At 43.0% G+C, this 19,240-nt stretch overlaps 1 protein-coding gene across 2 annotated transcripts in view; it reads right to left on the minus strand.

The window, feature by feature from the left end:
* Positions 1 to 232: 232 nt before the first annotated feature.
* The window catches only part of KNG1 (kininogen 1), a 48,611-nt gene continuing 29,603 nt past the window's right edge, over positions 233 to 19,240 (minus strand). The window contains exons 7-10 of one of the 2 annotated variants that reach the window (XM_068281108.1): positions 14,537 to 14,688; positions 12,033 to 12,140; positions 9,060 to 9,149; positions 233 to 908 (exon numbers count right to left, since the gene is read on the minus strand). In XM_068281108.1, coding sequence (XP_068137209.1) covers positions 390 to 908; positions 9,060 to 9,149; positions 12,033 to 12,140; positions 14,537 to 14,688 — 869 coding nt within the window. In that variant the 3' untranslated portion in view covers positions 233 to 389. Of the gene's footprint in view, positions 909 to 931; positions 1,052 to 9,059; positions 9,150 to 12,032; positions 12,141 to 14,536; positions 14,689 to 19,240 lie in introns of those variants that run through there. The other variant, XM_068281109.1, reaches the window with a different exon arrangement.

The following is a 19,240-nucleotide window of genomic DNA, read 5'->3' on the forward strand; positions in this document are numbered from 1 at the left end:
GATGCAGTTGCAGATTACCTGTGTAATGATGACAAACAGAACATGGCCGCTCTCATTGTATCACAGGAATAAATCATCATAAACTATTTAAGCTGTATGCAGCCAGATTTGCTGGGTAAACTATCTAAACTTTATATAAGATATATAGACACGTTGCTTGTTATAAGTAGTTTTTCATCTCAGATCCGCTTTAAGTAAAAGAAAAAAAAATTGGAATGACTCAATTTCCACATCAGGTATATTACATTTTTATTATGCTTGAAATGACAGCTAACCACATTCTGTCAGACAGCTGTATTAATCCACAATTTTGGATGGTTTTAATATTCTAAATTAAGCATCGACTCATATTTTTGATTTTATTGTCTGGTGTGTTTTATTGAGTTGCATTAACTCAGCAAGTCATCATCACTAAAGTCTGCAATTTGTTTTGGTATTTGAGGTTCATTATGCTCCACTTTTTCTGACTGGAAATCATCCATAGCAAATGCAAGATCATCAAGTGTAAATGTTTTCACCGGGGGAGTAAGTTTCGCTGGTTGCCATAACTTACCGGGACAATTTTGAGCTGTGGGAACTGACTCTATCAATATTTCTTTTAAATCTGAGAGACTACCTTGGCTAGATTCAGCATTCTGCAGATCAAGGGCTGCATGATGAGTAACTTTATCTGTGCTTTCTGCCCCTTCCTCTGAAGAGTCATCATTGTGTTTAGGATGTCCATTGTGTTTTGTCTCTTTTTTCTTCTTCTCTTCTGGACTTTGTCCTTGATGCTGTTCTTTTTTCCCATGTTTCGGTTTCTCCTTTTTATGAATGGGATTTAAGAGCGTCCGAGTGTTAGCCTTTTGACTTGGATTCCTTGCAAAAGACCTACGAAGGGGTCCCATGCCACTAAAGCGCAGATGAGACTACAATAAAAATTGGAGTTTTATGTGAACAGTGGAGAATTATGTGAACATTGCTTTAAATTATTCTATCATCGAATAGATATGAAGCTTTCCCATTTTGTTAATCTTCAGAAAATGTTGGTTCTTTGTTATACAGTTGATTCCTATGAAATAAGTAGCCTATTTAAGAAACAACTCAGCCCCATGTATGTTTTGACAGTTTTTACTCTAATTTCCATTTGCCATCAGAAGTTTAACCCATTAGCAGCTTCAATTGCACTGCTCTTGACCTCAGCCAGCAGAACTCATTGGGCCATATGAAATTCACTTTTTCACCTGAGTTTTCTCCTAGGAGATAATTTTTCATTTTCTATTTAAAATAACTTTTCAGCACTTTGCAACTGAAAAATTACCAAAAGGTTGGTGTAAATGTATTAGCAAAATTATGTTGTGTATTTTCTTGCTTGCTGGTATTTTATTGAAAATATCACCTAGGAGAAAAAGCAGGTGAAAAAATGAAAATTGTGAAAAAATGAATTGCATATGGGCCATTGTGTTGTAAATTCTTGGAATGCTTTCATGTATCTGTGCTAGCAGATGATGTAGAAACTAAAAGCATTAAGGTAGCCATACATCAGGCGACTTGGCGGGTGATCGACCTACAATAATCGAATCAGATGAAAATTAGTGCTGCCAAGTACATGCCTGGTTGCATTAGTCGATCGTAAATGCTGCAAGATGTAGGGTCAACTTGCTCGATCGGGTGCAATGAAGCGTCGACACCCTCGGCACTGTCCCCCTAATGGTAAGTGTCCCCCTAGTGACCAGTGCAAGTGATATATTACCTGGTCAAGGCCTATGCTGGCTCCAGGCGCACTCTGTTTTCCATACACGCATGCCCCATGTGGTTGCTTAGTAAGAACACGCTTGTGAGGTCATACATGTGGCCATGTTACTAGGCAACCATGCGGGGCACGTGTATGGAGAACGGAGAGTGGCCAAAGCCAGCAGAGGATAAGCAGAGGACGCAAACAGGTAATGTATCACTTGCACTGGGAACGGAGGGACATTTACCATTAGAGGGATAGCGCCAGGGCGGCGAGGAGGCCGGATGCGGCGCCACAAGGCCTATTCCTGATCAATTTCAGCATGAAATTGATCGGGAATCAGCCTGCGGTGTATGGGCAGCGCAACAGATCTCTCTCTAATCACATTTGATTAGAGAGAGATTTGTCTCTTGGTCAAATCTGCCCATCATCACTGGATGTATGGCTACCTTTAGTCTTCTGTTATTGTCTTACACTGCCCCCTTGATAGTAGTCATAAATATGCATTACAGCAGTACTAATTAGTAGCAAGTAAATGTAACCAATAATAATTCTGTCTTGCATGTGGATAGTATGCAGATTGCATGCAGCTTGGAATTGGGACAATCAAATGTTGTTCTTGTCGACACTTAATGGCTCAATTCCAAGCTAAATAGATAGTTTGTATTGAATTTTCATGTAAGCCAGAATTATTTGCATCTGGTTGACCATCTCTAGTAGTGGGCACTGAAGTACAAGGATTTGGAGCACTGAGCCATGTTATTTCATGCTTCTGACTGTGTTTGGATGGTTACTTGGGAATAGATTGTTGTACTGTCGTTTTGTCCTGATTCAAGTGATTTTCTGCTTTTCCAGGGACTCCTGGCATTGCTTATGGCTCTGTTAATATAGCTAAACGGTGTATTCTAGTGTTTTGTGGCTAGTGGATAGCACTCTAGCTATAGCACGCTGGGTAGTTATTTCGAGCCCCAGCCAGGGCACTCTGTGCACAGTGTTTGTATGTTCTCTCTGTGTTTGTGTGGGTTTCTTCCGGACTCCCTGGTTTCCTACCACATCCTAAAAATATACAGATAAGTTAATTGGCTTCCCCTACAATTGGCCATAGACTACACTGGGCATAAAACTACAGTAGGGATTACATTTGAAAGGTATTAAAGAGGCACTGAAGCAAAAAAATAAATAAATGATGATATAAATTGGTTGTGTAGTACGGATAATTACTAGAACATTAGTAGTAAAGAAAATATTCTCATATTTTTATTTTCAGTTATATAGTTTTTTTTATAACATTGCATCATTCTCTAATATTTGCAGTTTACACACTACTCAGCATTCTAAATGATTTTACAGAGCAGGCAAGTGAACTTTTGAACCCTTCTCTGCAGAGAAAAAGAAAATACAGTGACAGAAACTTGAGATAATAAGCTTCAGAAGACAGAGCTCTCTGTGACTTTGAAAGTCGTGGAACTCAATGGCTCTTTTGCATAGATGACAACTGGAGTTTCTTAACTCTTCCTGTACTGGAAACAATATTAGACTTATGTCTCTGCTCCTAATGTTTTATTTCTTAGCTGTACAACACATACAAATCATTATATCGTTATTTTTTTTATTTTTTTGCTATAGTGTCTCTTTAAAGGTAAAAGATCAGCCCCACAGTCCAGCAACTTCCATTTCAAAAGGGCGCCAGCAAGGGCACTTTACTTTTTCTTGTAACTACAGGTTTTCTTCAAAGTGGGCTAAAAGTAGGACCTTTGGCCACCATCTGGGCAAGGAGGATGGCTGCAGACTTTCGTTATTGTTAAAAGTGCAACTTATCAGAAAACATTTAAAGTGGACCTGAACTTTTGCACAGGACAGAAGGAAAACATAGAGAAATGCACCCTGTATGAATTTAGAGAGATTAGCCTGTCTAATTCCCCCTGATTTGTGTCCAATCACAAGTTGTAATCTTTCCCATGTGTCACCTGACCTGCCAAGGCAGCTAAGGCAGATAAGCTCATTTGAAAGCACAGGATGTTAACAATATGTCTGTTCCATGAAAGCAGGAAGTAGAAGCAGTAAAGATTTATTTCAGGATTTGTATCAGCTGTAACAAAGAAATGCTTTTCTTTAAAGGTTATTATGCTGCTGCATTTTTTTTAGAGCAGAGAGGAAGTTATGAGTTCAGGTACACTTTAAATACAGTAATCAGTATTAACCCCCTCCAAACTGCAACTATGTGCAACCTGCAGAGCAGTAACTGGAGTAGACCGCACTCACAGAAGTAAATAATTATACATGGTGTACTATACTAATACTAGGGGACCAAGTAGTAGGCATGTACAGAAGAACAGAGATCACAAAACAATGGGCCGCTGTACCACTAAGTTTGATGATTCAACTCTTTATTAATCACATTAAAGTTGAGGACTAAAAACATTAAAATAGATATATATCCAATGCCACAACTCACAAAAGGGGACAACATAGGTCATCCTGATGTATGACACCCTACCCTTAATCTAACTAGCAGTATAACTAGCTAACAGTTTAACAGTCAAACTAGCAGTCTAACTAGCAGCTTCTGGGAGACAAGGGCCCTCCTGTAAAAAGTTGTGACCCAGGTCTTGAAAGTTGTAAACCAAAGTGGAACAACTGATTAAATGCTTATCTGTATCTAAATATAGAGATGGCCCAAGCCTCCGATTTTCGGTTCGCGTACCGCGAATGCGAACTTCCACAAAAGTTCGGTTTGCGCGAACTTTCGCGAACCGCAATCGACTTCAATATGGAGGCGAACTTTGAAAATTAGAAACACTTATGCTGGCCAGAAAAGTGATGGGAAAGATGTTTCAAGGGGTCTAACATCTGAGTTTTTGCATGGATGAGTGGGATGGACGCCAAAAGTCCCAGGGAAAAATCTGGATTTGACGAAAAGCAGCATTTAAGTTAAGGGCAGAAATCACATTGAATGCTAAATTGCAGGCCTAAAGTGCTTTAAAACATCTTGCATGTGTATACATCAATCAGGGAGTGTAAATAGAGTACTGCTTCACACTGACACACCAAACTCAGTGTGTAACGCACCGCAAACAGCTGTTTGTGTAGTGATGGGTGTGCTGGACTGGTGCGCATGATGGTGAGAGTGCAGGTGATGGCGTTTTTTAAAGCCTATATGGTCGGCTGAGGTAGCTGAATGACAGAACAACAGTGACTGAGTGTCCAGCTGATCGAATTTGGTCTGTCCACAATGAAGCAACGACCTTATTATCTTTGGTGTGCCACCCCCCGAGACACTTCACCGCGGCAAGGTAACGATCACGAAGGGGAATTGACACATGTACATATGTACATGCCTTTTGTTTTGTTGTTGCAGCCGCAGTGCAGCCAGAAAAATTAGGCAGGCATGTACACGCACCAAAAAAATTATTATAGCAATTCAGGAATCCGCCTGGAGTCCTGGTGGACACTGTTGGTGGTGGCGGAGAAGGCAGTCAAGCGGCCTGCAGGCAGAGATGCTGTGTGGGGACTGACTTAGTCTTGGGGCAGGCAGTCACACGGCGTGCAGGCAGAGATGCTGTGTGTGGGGACTGACTTAGTCTTCGGGCAGGCCTGAGCGTGCTTTGCAGACCAGGCATCCATGGTCAGATGGACCCTTGACCCAACGCTGTGTTCCAGAGATGTCACCACTTGCCTTTCAACATCACGGTACAGTTTAGGTATCGCCTTTTTTGAGAAAAAATTGCGGCCTGGTATTTTCCACTGCGGTGTGTGGCTTTGCTTTTGTGTGCTGCTTTTCCTCAGGTGGTCATCCCATTGCAGTTTGTGCTCTGTAATCATGTGCCTTCGTAAGGTAGTTGTCCCTATGTGGGTCTTGGTCTTTCCACGACTCAATTTTCGGTGGCAGAGAGTACAGATGGCATTGCTCTCATCTGAGGCAGACACACACAAAAATTTCCACACCGCTGAGCCCTGGGGTGATGGCACTTTGGTGGTGGCGGCCGACTGAGTGTTAAGTGTGGTTCCAGAATCAGAGCAGGAGGAGGAAGATATGTCACGCTTCCGTGCGGAAGCTGAGAAAGATGAGGTGTTCTGTGTTAAATAGTCAACTACGTTCTAACAATATTGGGGGTTGATGGCACGTGCCTTCTTCTGAACACTGTACTTTGGTCGAGGGCCGCACGAAATCACGACAGCGTGACCTCGAACAGACCTGCCAGGTGGCTGCCTTTTGTTTTGTCCATATTGGGGGGGGGATGAAGTGAAAGGTATGCGCTGACTTGACTAATACAATGTATGGTTACACAGGTGCAGTGAACAGGTATGCAGTGACTGCTGGTACAACAATGTATGGTTATACAGGTGCAGTGAACAGGTTGCAGTGACTGGTATTACTGCCTGTCACACACACACACACACACACACAAACACACACACACACACACACACACACACACACACACACACACACACACACACACACACACACACACACACACACACACACACACACAGGTACCCTGAACAGGTGCAATGACTGGTGGTATTAACAGTGCGTGCGCTCAAGTAAGTATAGGTAGGTAGGTGCACTAAACAGTGAACAGGTGCAGTGATTGGGATTACAAATGTGCAGCTGCCTGTCACACACGCAGGTAGTCACTGAATGTGCTGGGCCTGGCAGTGGCACAGAAGGAATTAAGGTGCCAAAGGCCAGCTGCGACTGACTGACAGGGCTGTATATCGTGCAAGTGGGCCACACAAAAAAAAAATAGATCACAAGAACAAGATTAGCTTTCAAAAGAGCTGTTGAAGGGTGCTTTTTTTAGCAATAAGAATCAGCAAGGAGCAAGCCAACAAGCCTAAAAAGAGTCTAACTAAGCTTTCCCTACGAGAGTCTGCAGCAGCTCTCCCTTCTCTAATTACTGCAGGCACACTAGTGAGTTTAATGCCTGACGCTGCCTGCCTTTTATAAGGGGGGGGGGGGGGAGTGTAGCCTGATTTGCTACAATGTGCCTGCTGACTGATGTAGAGGGTCAAAGTTGACCCTAATGATGCACTATGGGGGCGAATCGAACTTCCGGAAAAGTTTGCGGTTCTCCGCGATCGCAAACCACGGAAGTTCGTCGGGAACCGTTCGCGGGCGAACACTTCAGGCGATCTCTATCTAAATATACTGTGATAAATTAGTCATGTAAGGTGCGTTTGGTGCAGAAATGATAGTGCTATAATGCAGAAGTCATAAAGTGAAGTTAACCATTACATCTCATAAATCCCTGGGAAAGATGTGGTGTGCAAGTAGCTTGCAGAAGAAACACAGTAGCAGTATAATAACATACAGAGTTGTGTCCATAGCTACCACCACTGGGTCAAGTGCATGTCCCTGATGAAGTGTTTGGATTGACCATGTCACACATAGAGCGTCGTTGGTCCTCTCGTCTTTCACTCTGTGCTTACCAGGCAGGCTCTGCTAGGCACAGAGTGAAGGATGAGGGGACCGAGTGCGCTCTATTTGTGACATGGTCAATCCAACCACTTCATCAGGGATGTCATTATACATCAGTATAACCTTTGTTGTTCCCTGACTCTTTAGTGAGTTGGGGCATTGTATATATCGGTTTTAATGTTTTTAATCTTGAGTTTTAATATTCTTAATAAAGCCTTTGCTCACGGTTAATGTTGGTGGTGCAGGACCTCTTTTTATGATCTCTGTTCTTCTGTATACAGTTGCATGTGAGAGAAATCTCACATTACTTTAAAGGGAACCTTAACTGAGAGGGATATGGATGTTTCCTTTTAAACAATACCAGTTGCCTGGCAGTCCTTCTGATCCCTTTGGCTGCAGAAGTGGCTGAATCACACACCTGAAACAAGCATGCAGCTAATCCAGTCTGACTTCAGTCAGAGCGCCTGATCTGCATGCTTGTTGAAGGGCTGTGGCTAAAAGTATTAGAGACACAGGATCAGCAGGACTGCCAAGCAACTGGTATTATTTTAAAAGGAAAAATCCATATCCTTCTCAGTTTAGGTTCCCTTTAATGTATGCAGTATGCAAAAACAAGATTGCTGGTCCTTGCCCAGTAATATTTACTGACCTTAATTATTTCTATGCAAAAGACTAACAGCAGTGTTCACATAAAATACTTCTGGGTTCCAGGGAATTGGTAGGCTTGTGACTGACTGTTTTATGTATACCACTGTATGTACTTACCATTTGTGGGTTGAGATAAGATAGTTATTCCCGATCCCAGGTTCCCTCGACGATATAAAGAAAACAACCTTGTCTGATTGCTAAGGCCTGTCTGTCAGTATGTCAGTGGCAATAACACTGACACAATGCTCCCAATCCCTTCTCTATAAAATAAGGCAGAATGCTTTGCTAAGAAGAGTTTTCTAGTGTATGTAACAGGGCAACTGCAATGAGAGCTGTCAAACTCCCAACAGCCACATTTCTTGAGCACACCTAGATGCTGTGCATTTTTCCATTTATTACTGCAGTAATTGAATGATGGAAACATCATAACTTTATTAATCAAGTCTAAAACACAGCACATTAAGGAACTTGTATAAGTAATAATATTGCCAATTGCATGGAGGGTCATAGTATTTACCTGTTTATGCATGCCTTTGCCTTTTAAATGGCTTCAGATGTGTGTGTGTTTCAGGTTTGATCAATAATTATCTGATTTTTTTTTAGGGGGGGGGGGGGGATATGTCAGCCAGAGCTTTATGTTCAGCTTTCCTGTACACAGTGGTATCCAATAAGGTGTATTCCCTGCACTAATTAATAGACAGGGTATTTCATCTTTTGAAAGACTGAGAACATTTACTTATATTGCATTTTTCTCCTGGTAGACAAAGAGACAGAGCTGCAGCCACTAGGACACACTCTACAGGCAGTGTTAGAGAGTCTTACCCAAGGTCTCCTCACTGAATAGGTGCAGGCTGAGATTCAAACCCAATCCTATGTCAGAGGCAGAGTCCTGATGCCTAATACACACAGTACGATTTTCCGTGCAATAGATGGATCCCATAGATAAAATCCGTCATGTCCGATATTGCTCCTGATCGTTTCCACGCTCGATTTCTCATATCGGTGAATGGAAAAAGATAAGAAAAACGAATGAAGAGAATTGAGCGCAAAATCGAGTGCGGAATCGTGCATGATAAATGATCGGGTCACAAAATCGCACGGAAAAATCTTACCATGTGTACCCAACATCAACTAGTACACTATCCAGCCACTGCTGGAAAAGCTCATTCAACCCTTAGACAATTGAAAGCATTACATCAAGAAAACATGTATTTTCTTCTACCTGTGTGACACAGTACAAAATGTATTTTCTCTACAAATGAAACTGCTTACCTGCTGTGACAATTGAACACATTTTGGAGCTGAATGAAAAGTCATCCTCTTCTCTGTAACATTAATTGTAACATCACAAGACAGTGCAAACTGAAAGACACAAGGAAAGAGGAAGAAATAGGTTTATTATTTTTGTATTTAAAGCACACCTGAACTGACATTGATATGGAGGCTGATGTTTTAATTCCCTTTTAAACAATGCAAATTGCCTGGCAGTCCTGAACAAGAATGCAGATCAGGTGCTCTGACTGAAGTCTGACTGGATTTCCTGCATGAGTGTTTCAGGTGTGTGATTTAGAGTCACACTACTGATCCCAGAAATGTTAGCAGGATAGCCAGGCAACTTGTATTGTTTAAAAGGAAATATATATGCCAGCCTCCATATCCTTCTCAGTTCAGGTGTACTTTAAAGTGAATCTGAAGTACAGGATCCCTTTAACTGCTATAATAACCCTGTAAAAGGGGTCTGTACATCAGTAGCATCATTAGGGGGGTGCGGTAGGTGCGAACCACACCAGGTGTCACCAGCAGAGAGGGTGACACCAAGCTCTGGGCTAAAGGAGGGTGGCGCAAGGCTATGTAAGTATAGACCAGGCTAGTGCCTGATGTCCTGCTCTTCTCCCTTCTGGCTGCTCCGTGATGATCTGATAATGGATGATTGCCCTAACATCCCCCTATGCCCCCCCATAGCAAGTGTGACCAGCATGGCACCCCTCCCTCACCCCCCGCGGCAAAAATGGTCAGACTTACACCCCCCCACCCCGCATGTGGTCAGCATAACATCATTAATCCCTCCTCCCACCTCCCATAGCAAATGTAACACGTGTAAACCCTTTCCGACCAAGAATATCAAGTGTGTCCAGTGCCTTACCCTCCCCTCTTCCTCCACAGCAAGCATGGCCAGAACCTACCCATAGCAAAGTGTGGCCAGTATAACAATCCCTAACCCTAACTCCTCTCCCCTATAGCAAATGGATCCAGTATAACCCCTTACAAACCCCCCATTCTCAACAAATGTCTGTAACAAGTAACTCCCACAATGTATTATTGGTTTTGTTTAGCCTGGTGAGGTTGGAGGTTTTTGGGGTAAGAGAGGGTGACACCATGAGTTTCCGCACTCCAACCCTAGTGACGCCTCTGCTCTACATCACCCAATAAAGTCAGATAAAAATAGGCCTAGAACACCAGTCTGCCACTGTTCTAAGTAAATTCTCTCCAGTAGTGCACTGCTACAGTGAATGCATTGTTGTAGAGATTAAGTATAGCATAGACCTGATGAAGCTGAGGAGGTTTTCGTAAAGCTTGACTTCCATACTATGAAATCCAGCAACTTTCAAGGACTCATCTGCACTAAATATACTGCGATTGACTGGATTACACAGCTGAGTTACTACAGTAAACCTTCTTACTACTTGCCTAATTTCTGTGGACCTGACCTTGCCTTGTAAGTAATATAATACTATACAGTAGATAAGGTTAAAATAGTAGGATAAAGATTTACTATATCTCAGTTATACAGTATAACAGGTGACAAATAGATAAATTGCCCATAAGATTTTTCTCTTCAATTTTCTCATAGATGCCTCTCATCTTGGGCCTGATGCACAGTGCAGCGGAGCGAGGATCGAGGTTCAATCGGAACTGTTTGACTGAGCGGGTGCGCCGGAGTGGAGACGCGACGCCGAACCCCACAGTGGAGGTGACACTGCTAGGCCGGTATTGAGCCTGATATGCTTGCAAATTTACTAACTAAGTGAGTGCAATTCTACGCAGGGCAGTGACCATTTGTTTTATGGTTTTACGCTATGTGCTGTTTTATTGTTGATTTTTAAAGTGTTACTTGGATTAAAGCCGATGAAAGTTTACTACTACAGATGCTGGCTGTGTGTTTATGCGATAGACCCACCTGTCAGGTGGAGTAGATCTGGTGAGCCTTTATTTCTTAAGGGGATCGAGTGGATAAGCACCAGGAGTGAACACACGAGTGGAGCACTGATTTTGCACCTGGGTGATTGTGAATGAAAAAAATTTTGCAAATATAGCAGTAATGCACTATGTTTAGGTCTCTTTGATTTTACAGGTGCTAGTTCAAAAGAAGAGGAGCGCTGTCACATTATAGACTTTAAATTTCAGTGTGGACTGATGATAGCGAATACTCTGGACTGAGTTCGAAAATCTCTTGAAAAAATTGGTTTTGGGAATTTATTGAAAGTGTGGAGGTTAAATTGGTTACTGGTGGGCGCATTTTTCATCACTTTAATTACGTTTGTAAGGGTGTTTGTGCAGGAGGGGTGGTTAGGGTTAGGCACCACCATTTTTGTGTAGGAGCTTCTTCTTGTGGGACCAGGTTCAGCAGCACCATATACCACCACACATTGTGCATGCCACATCTCTAGATACTTAAAGGGAACCCAAGATTTTGTTTTGTGTCTGCTCGGTGCAAACATAATTTAAACAATTCATACCTAGGGCCCTTTCACACTAGAGGGCATTTTTGGCGTTTTAACGTGACGGCCAAAGTTGGCGTTTTCCAAGGTAAAATGACTTTCCATAGACTTTAATTTTACCTTTCACACTTAACGCTGCGTTTTGTAGCGTTATGTTTTGAAGCTCCCAGGAGCTTTTTTAGGGATGACTGCAGCGTTTCTCATTACAATTGATAGTAATGTGTTGGCGTTAAAACACCTTCAAAATGCCTTCAAAACGCGTGCAGCCAAAATGCAGCGTTTTAGCCTTTTACCGCTGCCTGTAGTGTGAAAGAACCCATAGGGATGATCAGTTTGGTTCCCTCACACTGAGGTTCGAGTGGACTGTAGCTAATCAAAGGGAACAAATGTTAACTCTAGATTGGCTTATTGTGCTCAACCAGACACAACAGAGTAAACTCGAACTCCACAATCTTCATGGGTTTCTATCTAAGATACGGCTTGTTTGTTAAATACATATACAATGAGCATTTATACAGGAACTTACAGAATTTGCAATGATGCTACATTCGTCTCCCAGCATGGCATATTCGGGTTTGGAACAATTGGTTGGGTTCATAATAAATAACACATCATATATATGTTCATGGAAACCCTGCAGTGTAAAGAAACAAGTGGAAGGAAGTAAATGATACAGTGAAATATTTATAAAGGATATTATTTATCTAGTTCCTGGAATATATCCAAATAAAATCAATCAGTTTAAAGCAATCCTGAAGATTTTTTTAAGCACTTCTGTCTATCTTAGCAGCGTAGGGGATTGCACTACCCCATAGAGTCCATCAACAGATGTGCCTAGGCTCACCACTCGAGTCATTTGAAGAGAGAAGTAAAACCAGCACCATCAATAGCTCTTTTACAATTTTATTTATAGGCTATACAGTACACATAGTACAAACTAGCGACGTTTCGGAGCGATGCACTTGCTCCTTTGCCAAGCTACTATGACAGCCTGTCATAGTAGTTTGACAAAGGAGCATGTCCATCGCTCCAAAACGTCGCTAATTTGTACTATGTGTACTGTATAGCCTATAAATAAAATTGTAAAAGAGCTATTGATGGTGTCAGCTTTACTTCTCTAAGCACTACTGTCTATCTGGACGACTATACACATCCAGAAAGACATCATTGAAGTCTAACTGGATGCGTTTATATAAGCGACGTGTATCAGCACGCTCCAACATGTCCTCTGCATCTACCAGCACACGTTCTGCATGGGGATTACAGAGGTGCAGTAAAGTTCAGCTAATTGGCGGATTATGGCTTTTGGCCTATTTTTCAGGACAAAAGTGTGTGTGTGTTTGAGGGGGGCTGATGTGTGGGTCGCCTTATGTGCAGCACCAGCTTGCACAATAGATGCTGCAACATGTAATATTTCAATTACAGTACATTGCTCAAAGGAGGTGCATCATGGGACCAATAGTGATGAAAGTCTGACAATTTGATCTAAAGAGCTGATGCACCTAACGACATCCATGTTTTCCTATGTCGGACTATGTCCAGCATTGATGATGAACTGGAAAATGCCAATGTTGGGAATGGTTTGACATTGGTTTGAAAAAGGTTAAAATCTAACAACCCTGCTTGACATGGATACAATGATTTTGAGTTTTTATTCATATTATCATTATTTTTATTATTTAGTAATTTAAACTTATATTTTATTTAAATAACCCCATCATGTAACATGGTGCTGTACAGCATAAAATACAGACAAAGGAATACTATAAATAAATCTGGTAAGTAGATCATGCACAGGACAATTGGAACATTTAGCAACCCAAATACAAAACAGCAGCATACAAAGTTAATGCATGGTATGAAAACATCCAGCAACACCAATACAGTTCAGTTGACAGAATTGATTGTACAGAGGCCAGAAAAGCTAGCGGGAGGTCCCTATATTTAAAGGATAACCAAGGTGAACATAAATAATGTTATTTTACTTACCTGGAGCCTTTTCCAGCCCAGGGCGTAACTAGAAATCACTGGCCCCCCTGCAAAACTTTGGATAGGGCCCCATCCCTCCTCGCTTTCTGCACAGGTAAACTGAGGACCAATGTTAATCAATTGTCTAGTGCACACTTGAATGTGTTTTCCCCATGCAGATAAAAACTAACAGCAGTGAAGTACTGCTCTCATTTTCTCTATTAATTACATTAGCTTCTGTGATAAAACGTGCAAGTTTTCACACATACAGACACGCATGGTGTGCAGAAGATGCGCATACAGAAAACTGACAGACGAGTGTGCTCCCAGCCTCAGCTTATTACACTCACTCTGTCCACCTCTGATGGAGTAGAACTGGCTCTGCCGACTTCTCCAACATCACTACAGTACAGAGCACATGGGGAGGGGTAGAGAGGCTGGGGGCTGGGTGCTATACACAAGAACCCGCTGCACACAGAATAGGGACTATCTACAAATCTTTGTCTGCAAAACTTTGTATGATTCCTTATCAGTGGCTGAGCAGATGCAGTCATTAGAACGATTGTGCAGAGAGAAGAAAGTTTTTTCTCTCTGTGCCCTTAGTTGTCAGTCTCTCAGGACAGGGAAAAGAAACTTCTCTCCCGACAGGGCCTCCTGCGGCTTATGGGCCCCCTGCCGCTGCATCCCTTGCAGGATCTATTGTTATGCCCCTGTTCCAACTCCTGTAGGCTTGTAGGTCCCTCGCTGTCATCTTCCTCAATTCGCTGTTTGGACCGGTACAGTGCGGGACTTAGTAAAATCACACACTATTGTGCATGCACTAGTCTGGCAGCACACCTTCTTGATCAGGCTCACGTGGCCGGTAGCGTTTTGCGCATGCACAGCTACAAGACTAAATGTAGTACACATGTGCAGAGCACTCCCAGGCAGGCACAGGATGGCAATAAAAATATTCTGCACTAACTGATGGCTTACATGATACAATACTCTGCTACTGAGTCTTTATAAACGTTTATATATGTTTATTTCTACAAATTATCATCTGTAGGTGTATATACTAACCTTTTTTGTTGCCTGTGTGATACCGGTATTTGAAACTCTATACAACTGTGAGTAGTTACTATTTGAATTGTATTCATCCACAACTTGACCTAATAAACTCTGAAGCTCAGGATCATGAGGATCCACCTTCAAGAGGCAGTTAAGGCAAGTTCCTAGGAACAGAGAAGCAGGTTATGTAATAAGCAGTCATTAATGAGCCTGTACTTCATACTTCTGTTCAAATCTCATCAAAATATTCTGAATGAAATTAAATGAAATTAAAAACTGTGACTTGAATTTTTTTTTTTTTTTTTACATCAGAACACTGGCATCAATGAAACATCCAACATTAACACCCTTGATCAGTTAGGTGCACAAACCTTCAGAAACAACACCAATACCCTACAAATATGTTTTTGTATTTATTGCTTACCTGTGGGCCATCTCAGCTACCACATTCAACAGATTCTATTCTGGTCTTCTGGTCTGTGACGTATGTAAAATCTAGAATTTCATCTCATGGAAGATGTACAGTTGCACATAAATGTGTGACAGTTATGGATAAGTAAAAACCTGGCTGACGTGTTCATTAAAATCTCCTTAAAGAGAATGGGAACCGCATTTAAAAAAAATGAAGCAAATACTTACCTAAGGAGAGGGAAGGATCTGGGTCGTATAGAGCCTTCCCTCTCCTCTATCGGTGCTCTCTATCCTGTGCTGGCTCCCTCTATTTCAATCCCCCGCCGAAAGGGTATTTGGAAGTCTTCGGGAGCCGTGTCCTCCCAAAGACGTGCAGCTCCATACTGCACAGGCGTGACTCGTGAGCGTGCAAGAGAGCGTGCTTGCGCAGGCGCAGTACAGGGCCGCCCTTTTTCAGGAGCACTCGGGCTCCCTGAAGACTTCTGAAGCCTCCTTCGGCCGGTTAAAGCAGTATTTTACTAATTTAGTCAAATACTGCTACCGAGCGAGCCAGCACTGGAACGACGGGACCAGGAGAGGAACGGGAAGGCTCTATAGGACCCAGAGCCTTCCCTCTCCTTGGGTAAGTATCTATCTCATTTTTTTTAAATGCGGTTCCCATTCACTTTAAACCTTCAATGGTTCTGTGAATTTTCAGCAATCCATTTTCACAAGATTGCCTTGAAGTCAATGGCACCAACTTCTGTGTTTGATAGCAAAGCCCCCATACTTGCTATCATCACCAGATTTGCTAGGTATGTTAGGGAGAATAGGGGGAACAAGTCAAGAAAAAAAGCAAAAAGTATTGTATTTTTAAGAAAATTGAAAGTTACGGTTAAATGACACATAATGTTTCCTTCCCATTGTGTAACGATTGGTGTCAGCACGCAGAGAGAATCTGATTATTGGTGATCTGCAGTATCACCAAGAATGCAGATATATACCTGATTATTGATGATCTGCAGAATCACCGATAATACAGATATATTGCTAACCTCTGGACACCTTTTGGTATGTGAGTGTTTGGTGCAACAGTAGTACATTGAGTAATGCACCTGCTGAGCAGGTGATAATAGACAGTAAAGAGACACTGCTCTGAGAGCACAGGAACCTTCCTGCAGCCTGAGACTCCTCAAGGGGTGGAGTCAGGCTGAAGGTAGGGAAGGCCAGAGAGTGAGTGACACCTGAAGGTGGATGTCACTATCTGGTCTGGAGACTATCTCTTAATAGGAGAGATAGCTCTCGAGGTCAGGCTCGCCAGGTCGGCAACACACTGACAGATAAGGTACAAAGACAGAAGGCTGATTCGGTATCCAAGGCAAAGCAGGGTCTGGCAACGGAATATCAGATATGCGAGGTACCGAATCAGAAGACAGAGGAGTAGTCAGAAAAGCAATAAGTCATAACAGATATCAAACAATGCCTAGTCTGGGTGCGAGGTCCGTGGTCTCAGCACCCTGGAACTAGTCTGAAGAATAACACAGATGGTAATAAAGTTCCCTAGTCTGGGTACGAGGTCCGTGGTCTCAGCACCCTGGAACTAGTCTGAAGAATAACACAGATGGTAATAAAGTTCCCTAGTCTGGGTACGAGGTCCGTGGTCTCAGCACCCTGGAACTAGTCTGAAGAATAACACAGATAGTAATACAGTTCCATAATCTGGGTGTGAGGTCCTTGGTCTCTACACCCTGGAACTAGTCTGGAGTATAACACAAATGATATTACAGTTCCCTAAGCTGGGTGTGAGGTCCTTGGTCTCTACACCCTGGAACTAGTCTGAGCATAAACAGAATAACAGTTCAAGTAATCTGGCTAAGTGTGAATTCCCAGGTCCACCTGGTTCAAACACACTGTAGGATCTGACTGAGGTCTGAGTGCTTCCACGTAGTGATCGCAACGGCAGACAACTTGCAACTGGCCAGCAGAAACTATATATGGAGTAGTGCTCTCCAGCACCACCCCTAATTGCTCAACCAATAGTATCCTACTCAGGAGTCAGCTGATCGGCGTGGTCAGCTGACTCTCCCTGCCTAGTATAAGAATTCTGCCTCTCAGCGCATGCGAGTGTATTCCTAAGCCTGTGTGCACTAACAGACCCAGCCACACCAGACACACGCTGCCGCGTGCAAACCGCCGCGCTGGACGCGGAATCAGCCGCCTCCTCAGTAGCACACGCGGCGGCTTTTCCACGATCTCTAACCTATTGGTATTGCAGCTGTACATATTGTAGATCCCCTGAAGGACAAATTTCAGTACTTTTACTGAGGAACACTGTACAGCTGCAATACCGTAGAGGCAGAAAAAGCAAACTCGTTTAATGTGTAATAATGACTTCTACAACAGCTGTGCAAAACAACATCCCTGAATAACATGGAGGACGTGGATGAAGTGAAGCAGAAGCCTGCAGACAGGCTATGGGAGGAAAGAAGGAAGATAGACTGATGCCATGGGCCTCAATTCACAGAGCTTTATCAAACACTTTATCAAACGTTTGATAATTTTCAGCCACACCAGACACACGCTGCCGCGTGCAAACCGCCGCGCTGGACGCGGAATCAGCCGCCTCCTCAGTAGCACACGCGGCGGCTTTTCCACGATCTCTAACCTATTGGTATTGCAGCTGTACATATTGTAGATCCCCTGAAGGACAAATTTCAGTACTTTTACTGAGGAACACTGTACAGCTGCAATACCGTAGAGGCAGAAAAAGCAAACTCGTTTAATGTGTAATAATGACTTCTACAACAGCTGTGCAAAACAACATCCCTGAATAACATGGAGGACGTGGATGAAGTGAAGCAGAAGCCTGCAGACAGGCTATGGGAGGAAAGAAGGAAGATAGACTGATGCCATGGGCCTCAATTCACAGAGCTTTATCAAACACTTTATCAAACGTTTGATAATTTTCCTCATGGGTTTAATCTAATTTTGAATTCACTAAGGTGTTATAGATTTATTGATCATTTAATCGATAAAACATTTGATAAATCTATAAAACCTTAGTGAATTCAAAATTAGATTTTACCCATGAAGAAAATTATCAAACGTTTGATAAAGTGTTTAATAAAGCTCTGTGAATTGAGGCCATAGTAAACTTAGGCTCAGTTCACACTTGAGCATAAAAAAATTCTGAGTAACGGAACAGAGCACAATATGACAATGGTCATGTCATCGGATCCTATGTTGAACATAGGACACATTCAGACCTGTGCCCGACATGTATGTTTTGTCCAGTGCTCACTGTGTCCATTGCAGTGACGGAGCGCCAAGTCCTAACCTGCATGACTTAAAAAACAAATGTATTCAGCCTGTGGTTTACCGGAAGCCCATGGACCGGCCTTCATACCTTAGAAGTAATAGATTTCACCCACCTCACACCAAGCAATCGGTCATCTTGCCTGGCAGCCAGCTCGAGGTTCCTGGGTGGTGAATCTGCTGCGGGGGGGGGGGGGGGGGGGAGGGGGGAGAGGCAGTACTAGTGGGACCCCCAAGTTACTTTTGCCCGGGTACCAATTGTAGCTAGATCCGGTCCTGAGGATGGGAGAATACTCCAAAACTACAGACAAGATTCAGATCATAGACAAACGCAGGGGGGATGGGGGATTACAGCTGCCCAGAATCCCCCCTCAGACCAGGGCCAGTGCAGTGTCTCGGGACAGGCACAAGATAGATGCCAGGATATCTGCAGGCATCCTACAGCTCACAGCACTGCCCCCTTTCTTTCCGTGCTACAGTCTACATGGAGCAGCAGCGTGTGTACAGAGCATGGAGCAGCTCTGGGGACTTAACTGAGTCAGGTATGAGCACAGCCCTGTGCCCTGCTGGGTGAATGCTTCACTTTCCCCTTCATTAGCAATGTCAGCAGTCCTCATTATTATCTGTATCCAAACTGCTCCTGATCGATCCCGTTGTCGGTAGGGCGCTGATCAGACATTTAGGAAATAATTGTCAGATCCAGTCAGTCTAACGGGAAATTGCATTATGTGTATCCAGCATGATGTCCTACCATAAGGGACGGATCAAGACCAAGTTGCGCCTGGGGCAAGGTCAGGTTTTGGCGCCTAAAGGTCAGGTTTTGGCGCCTAAACTGCCATTCATTTTGCAGCCTTTTTAAGAATTTAACAAACTGCGCCTGGGGCAAGATACCCGCTTGCCCCCCCTAGATCCGTCCCTGCCTACCATATTATTATACTGTACTGTGCGTGGCTGATGGAGACATTTCAGGAATTCCCCCCCTTGAAAATCCTGGGTGTACATGTCCAAGCC

This window comes from Hyperolius riggenbachi, chromosome 4 (genome assembly GCF_040937935.1).
Source record: "Hyperolius riggenbachi isolate aHypRig1 chromosome 4, aHypRig1.pri, whole genome shotgun sequence".
NCBI classification, from domain to species: domain Eukaryota; kingdom Metazoa; phylum Chordata; class Amphibia; order Anura; family Hyperoliidae; genus Hyperolius; species Hyperolius riggenbachi.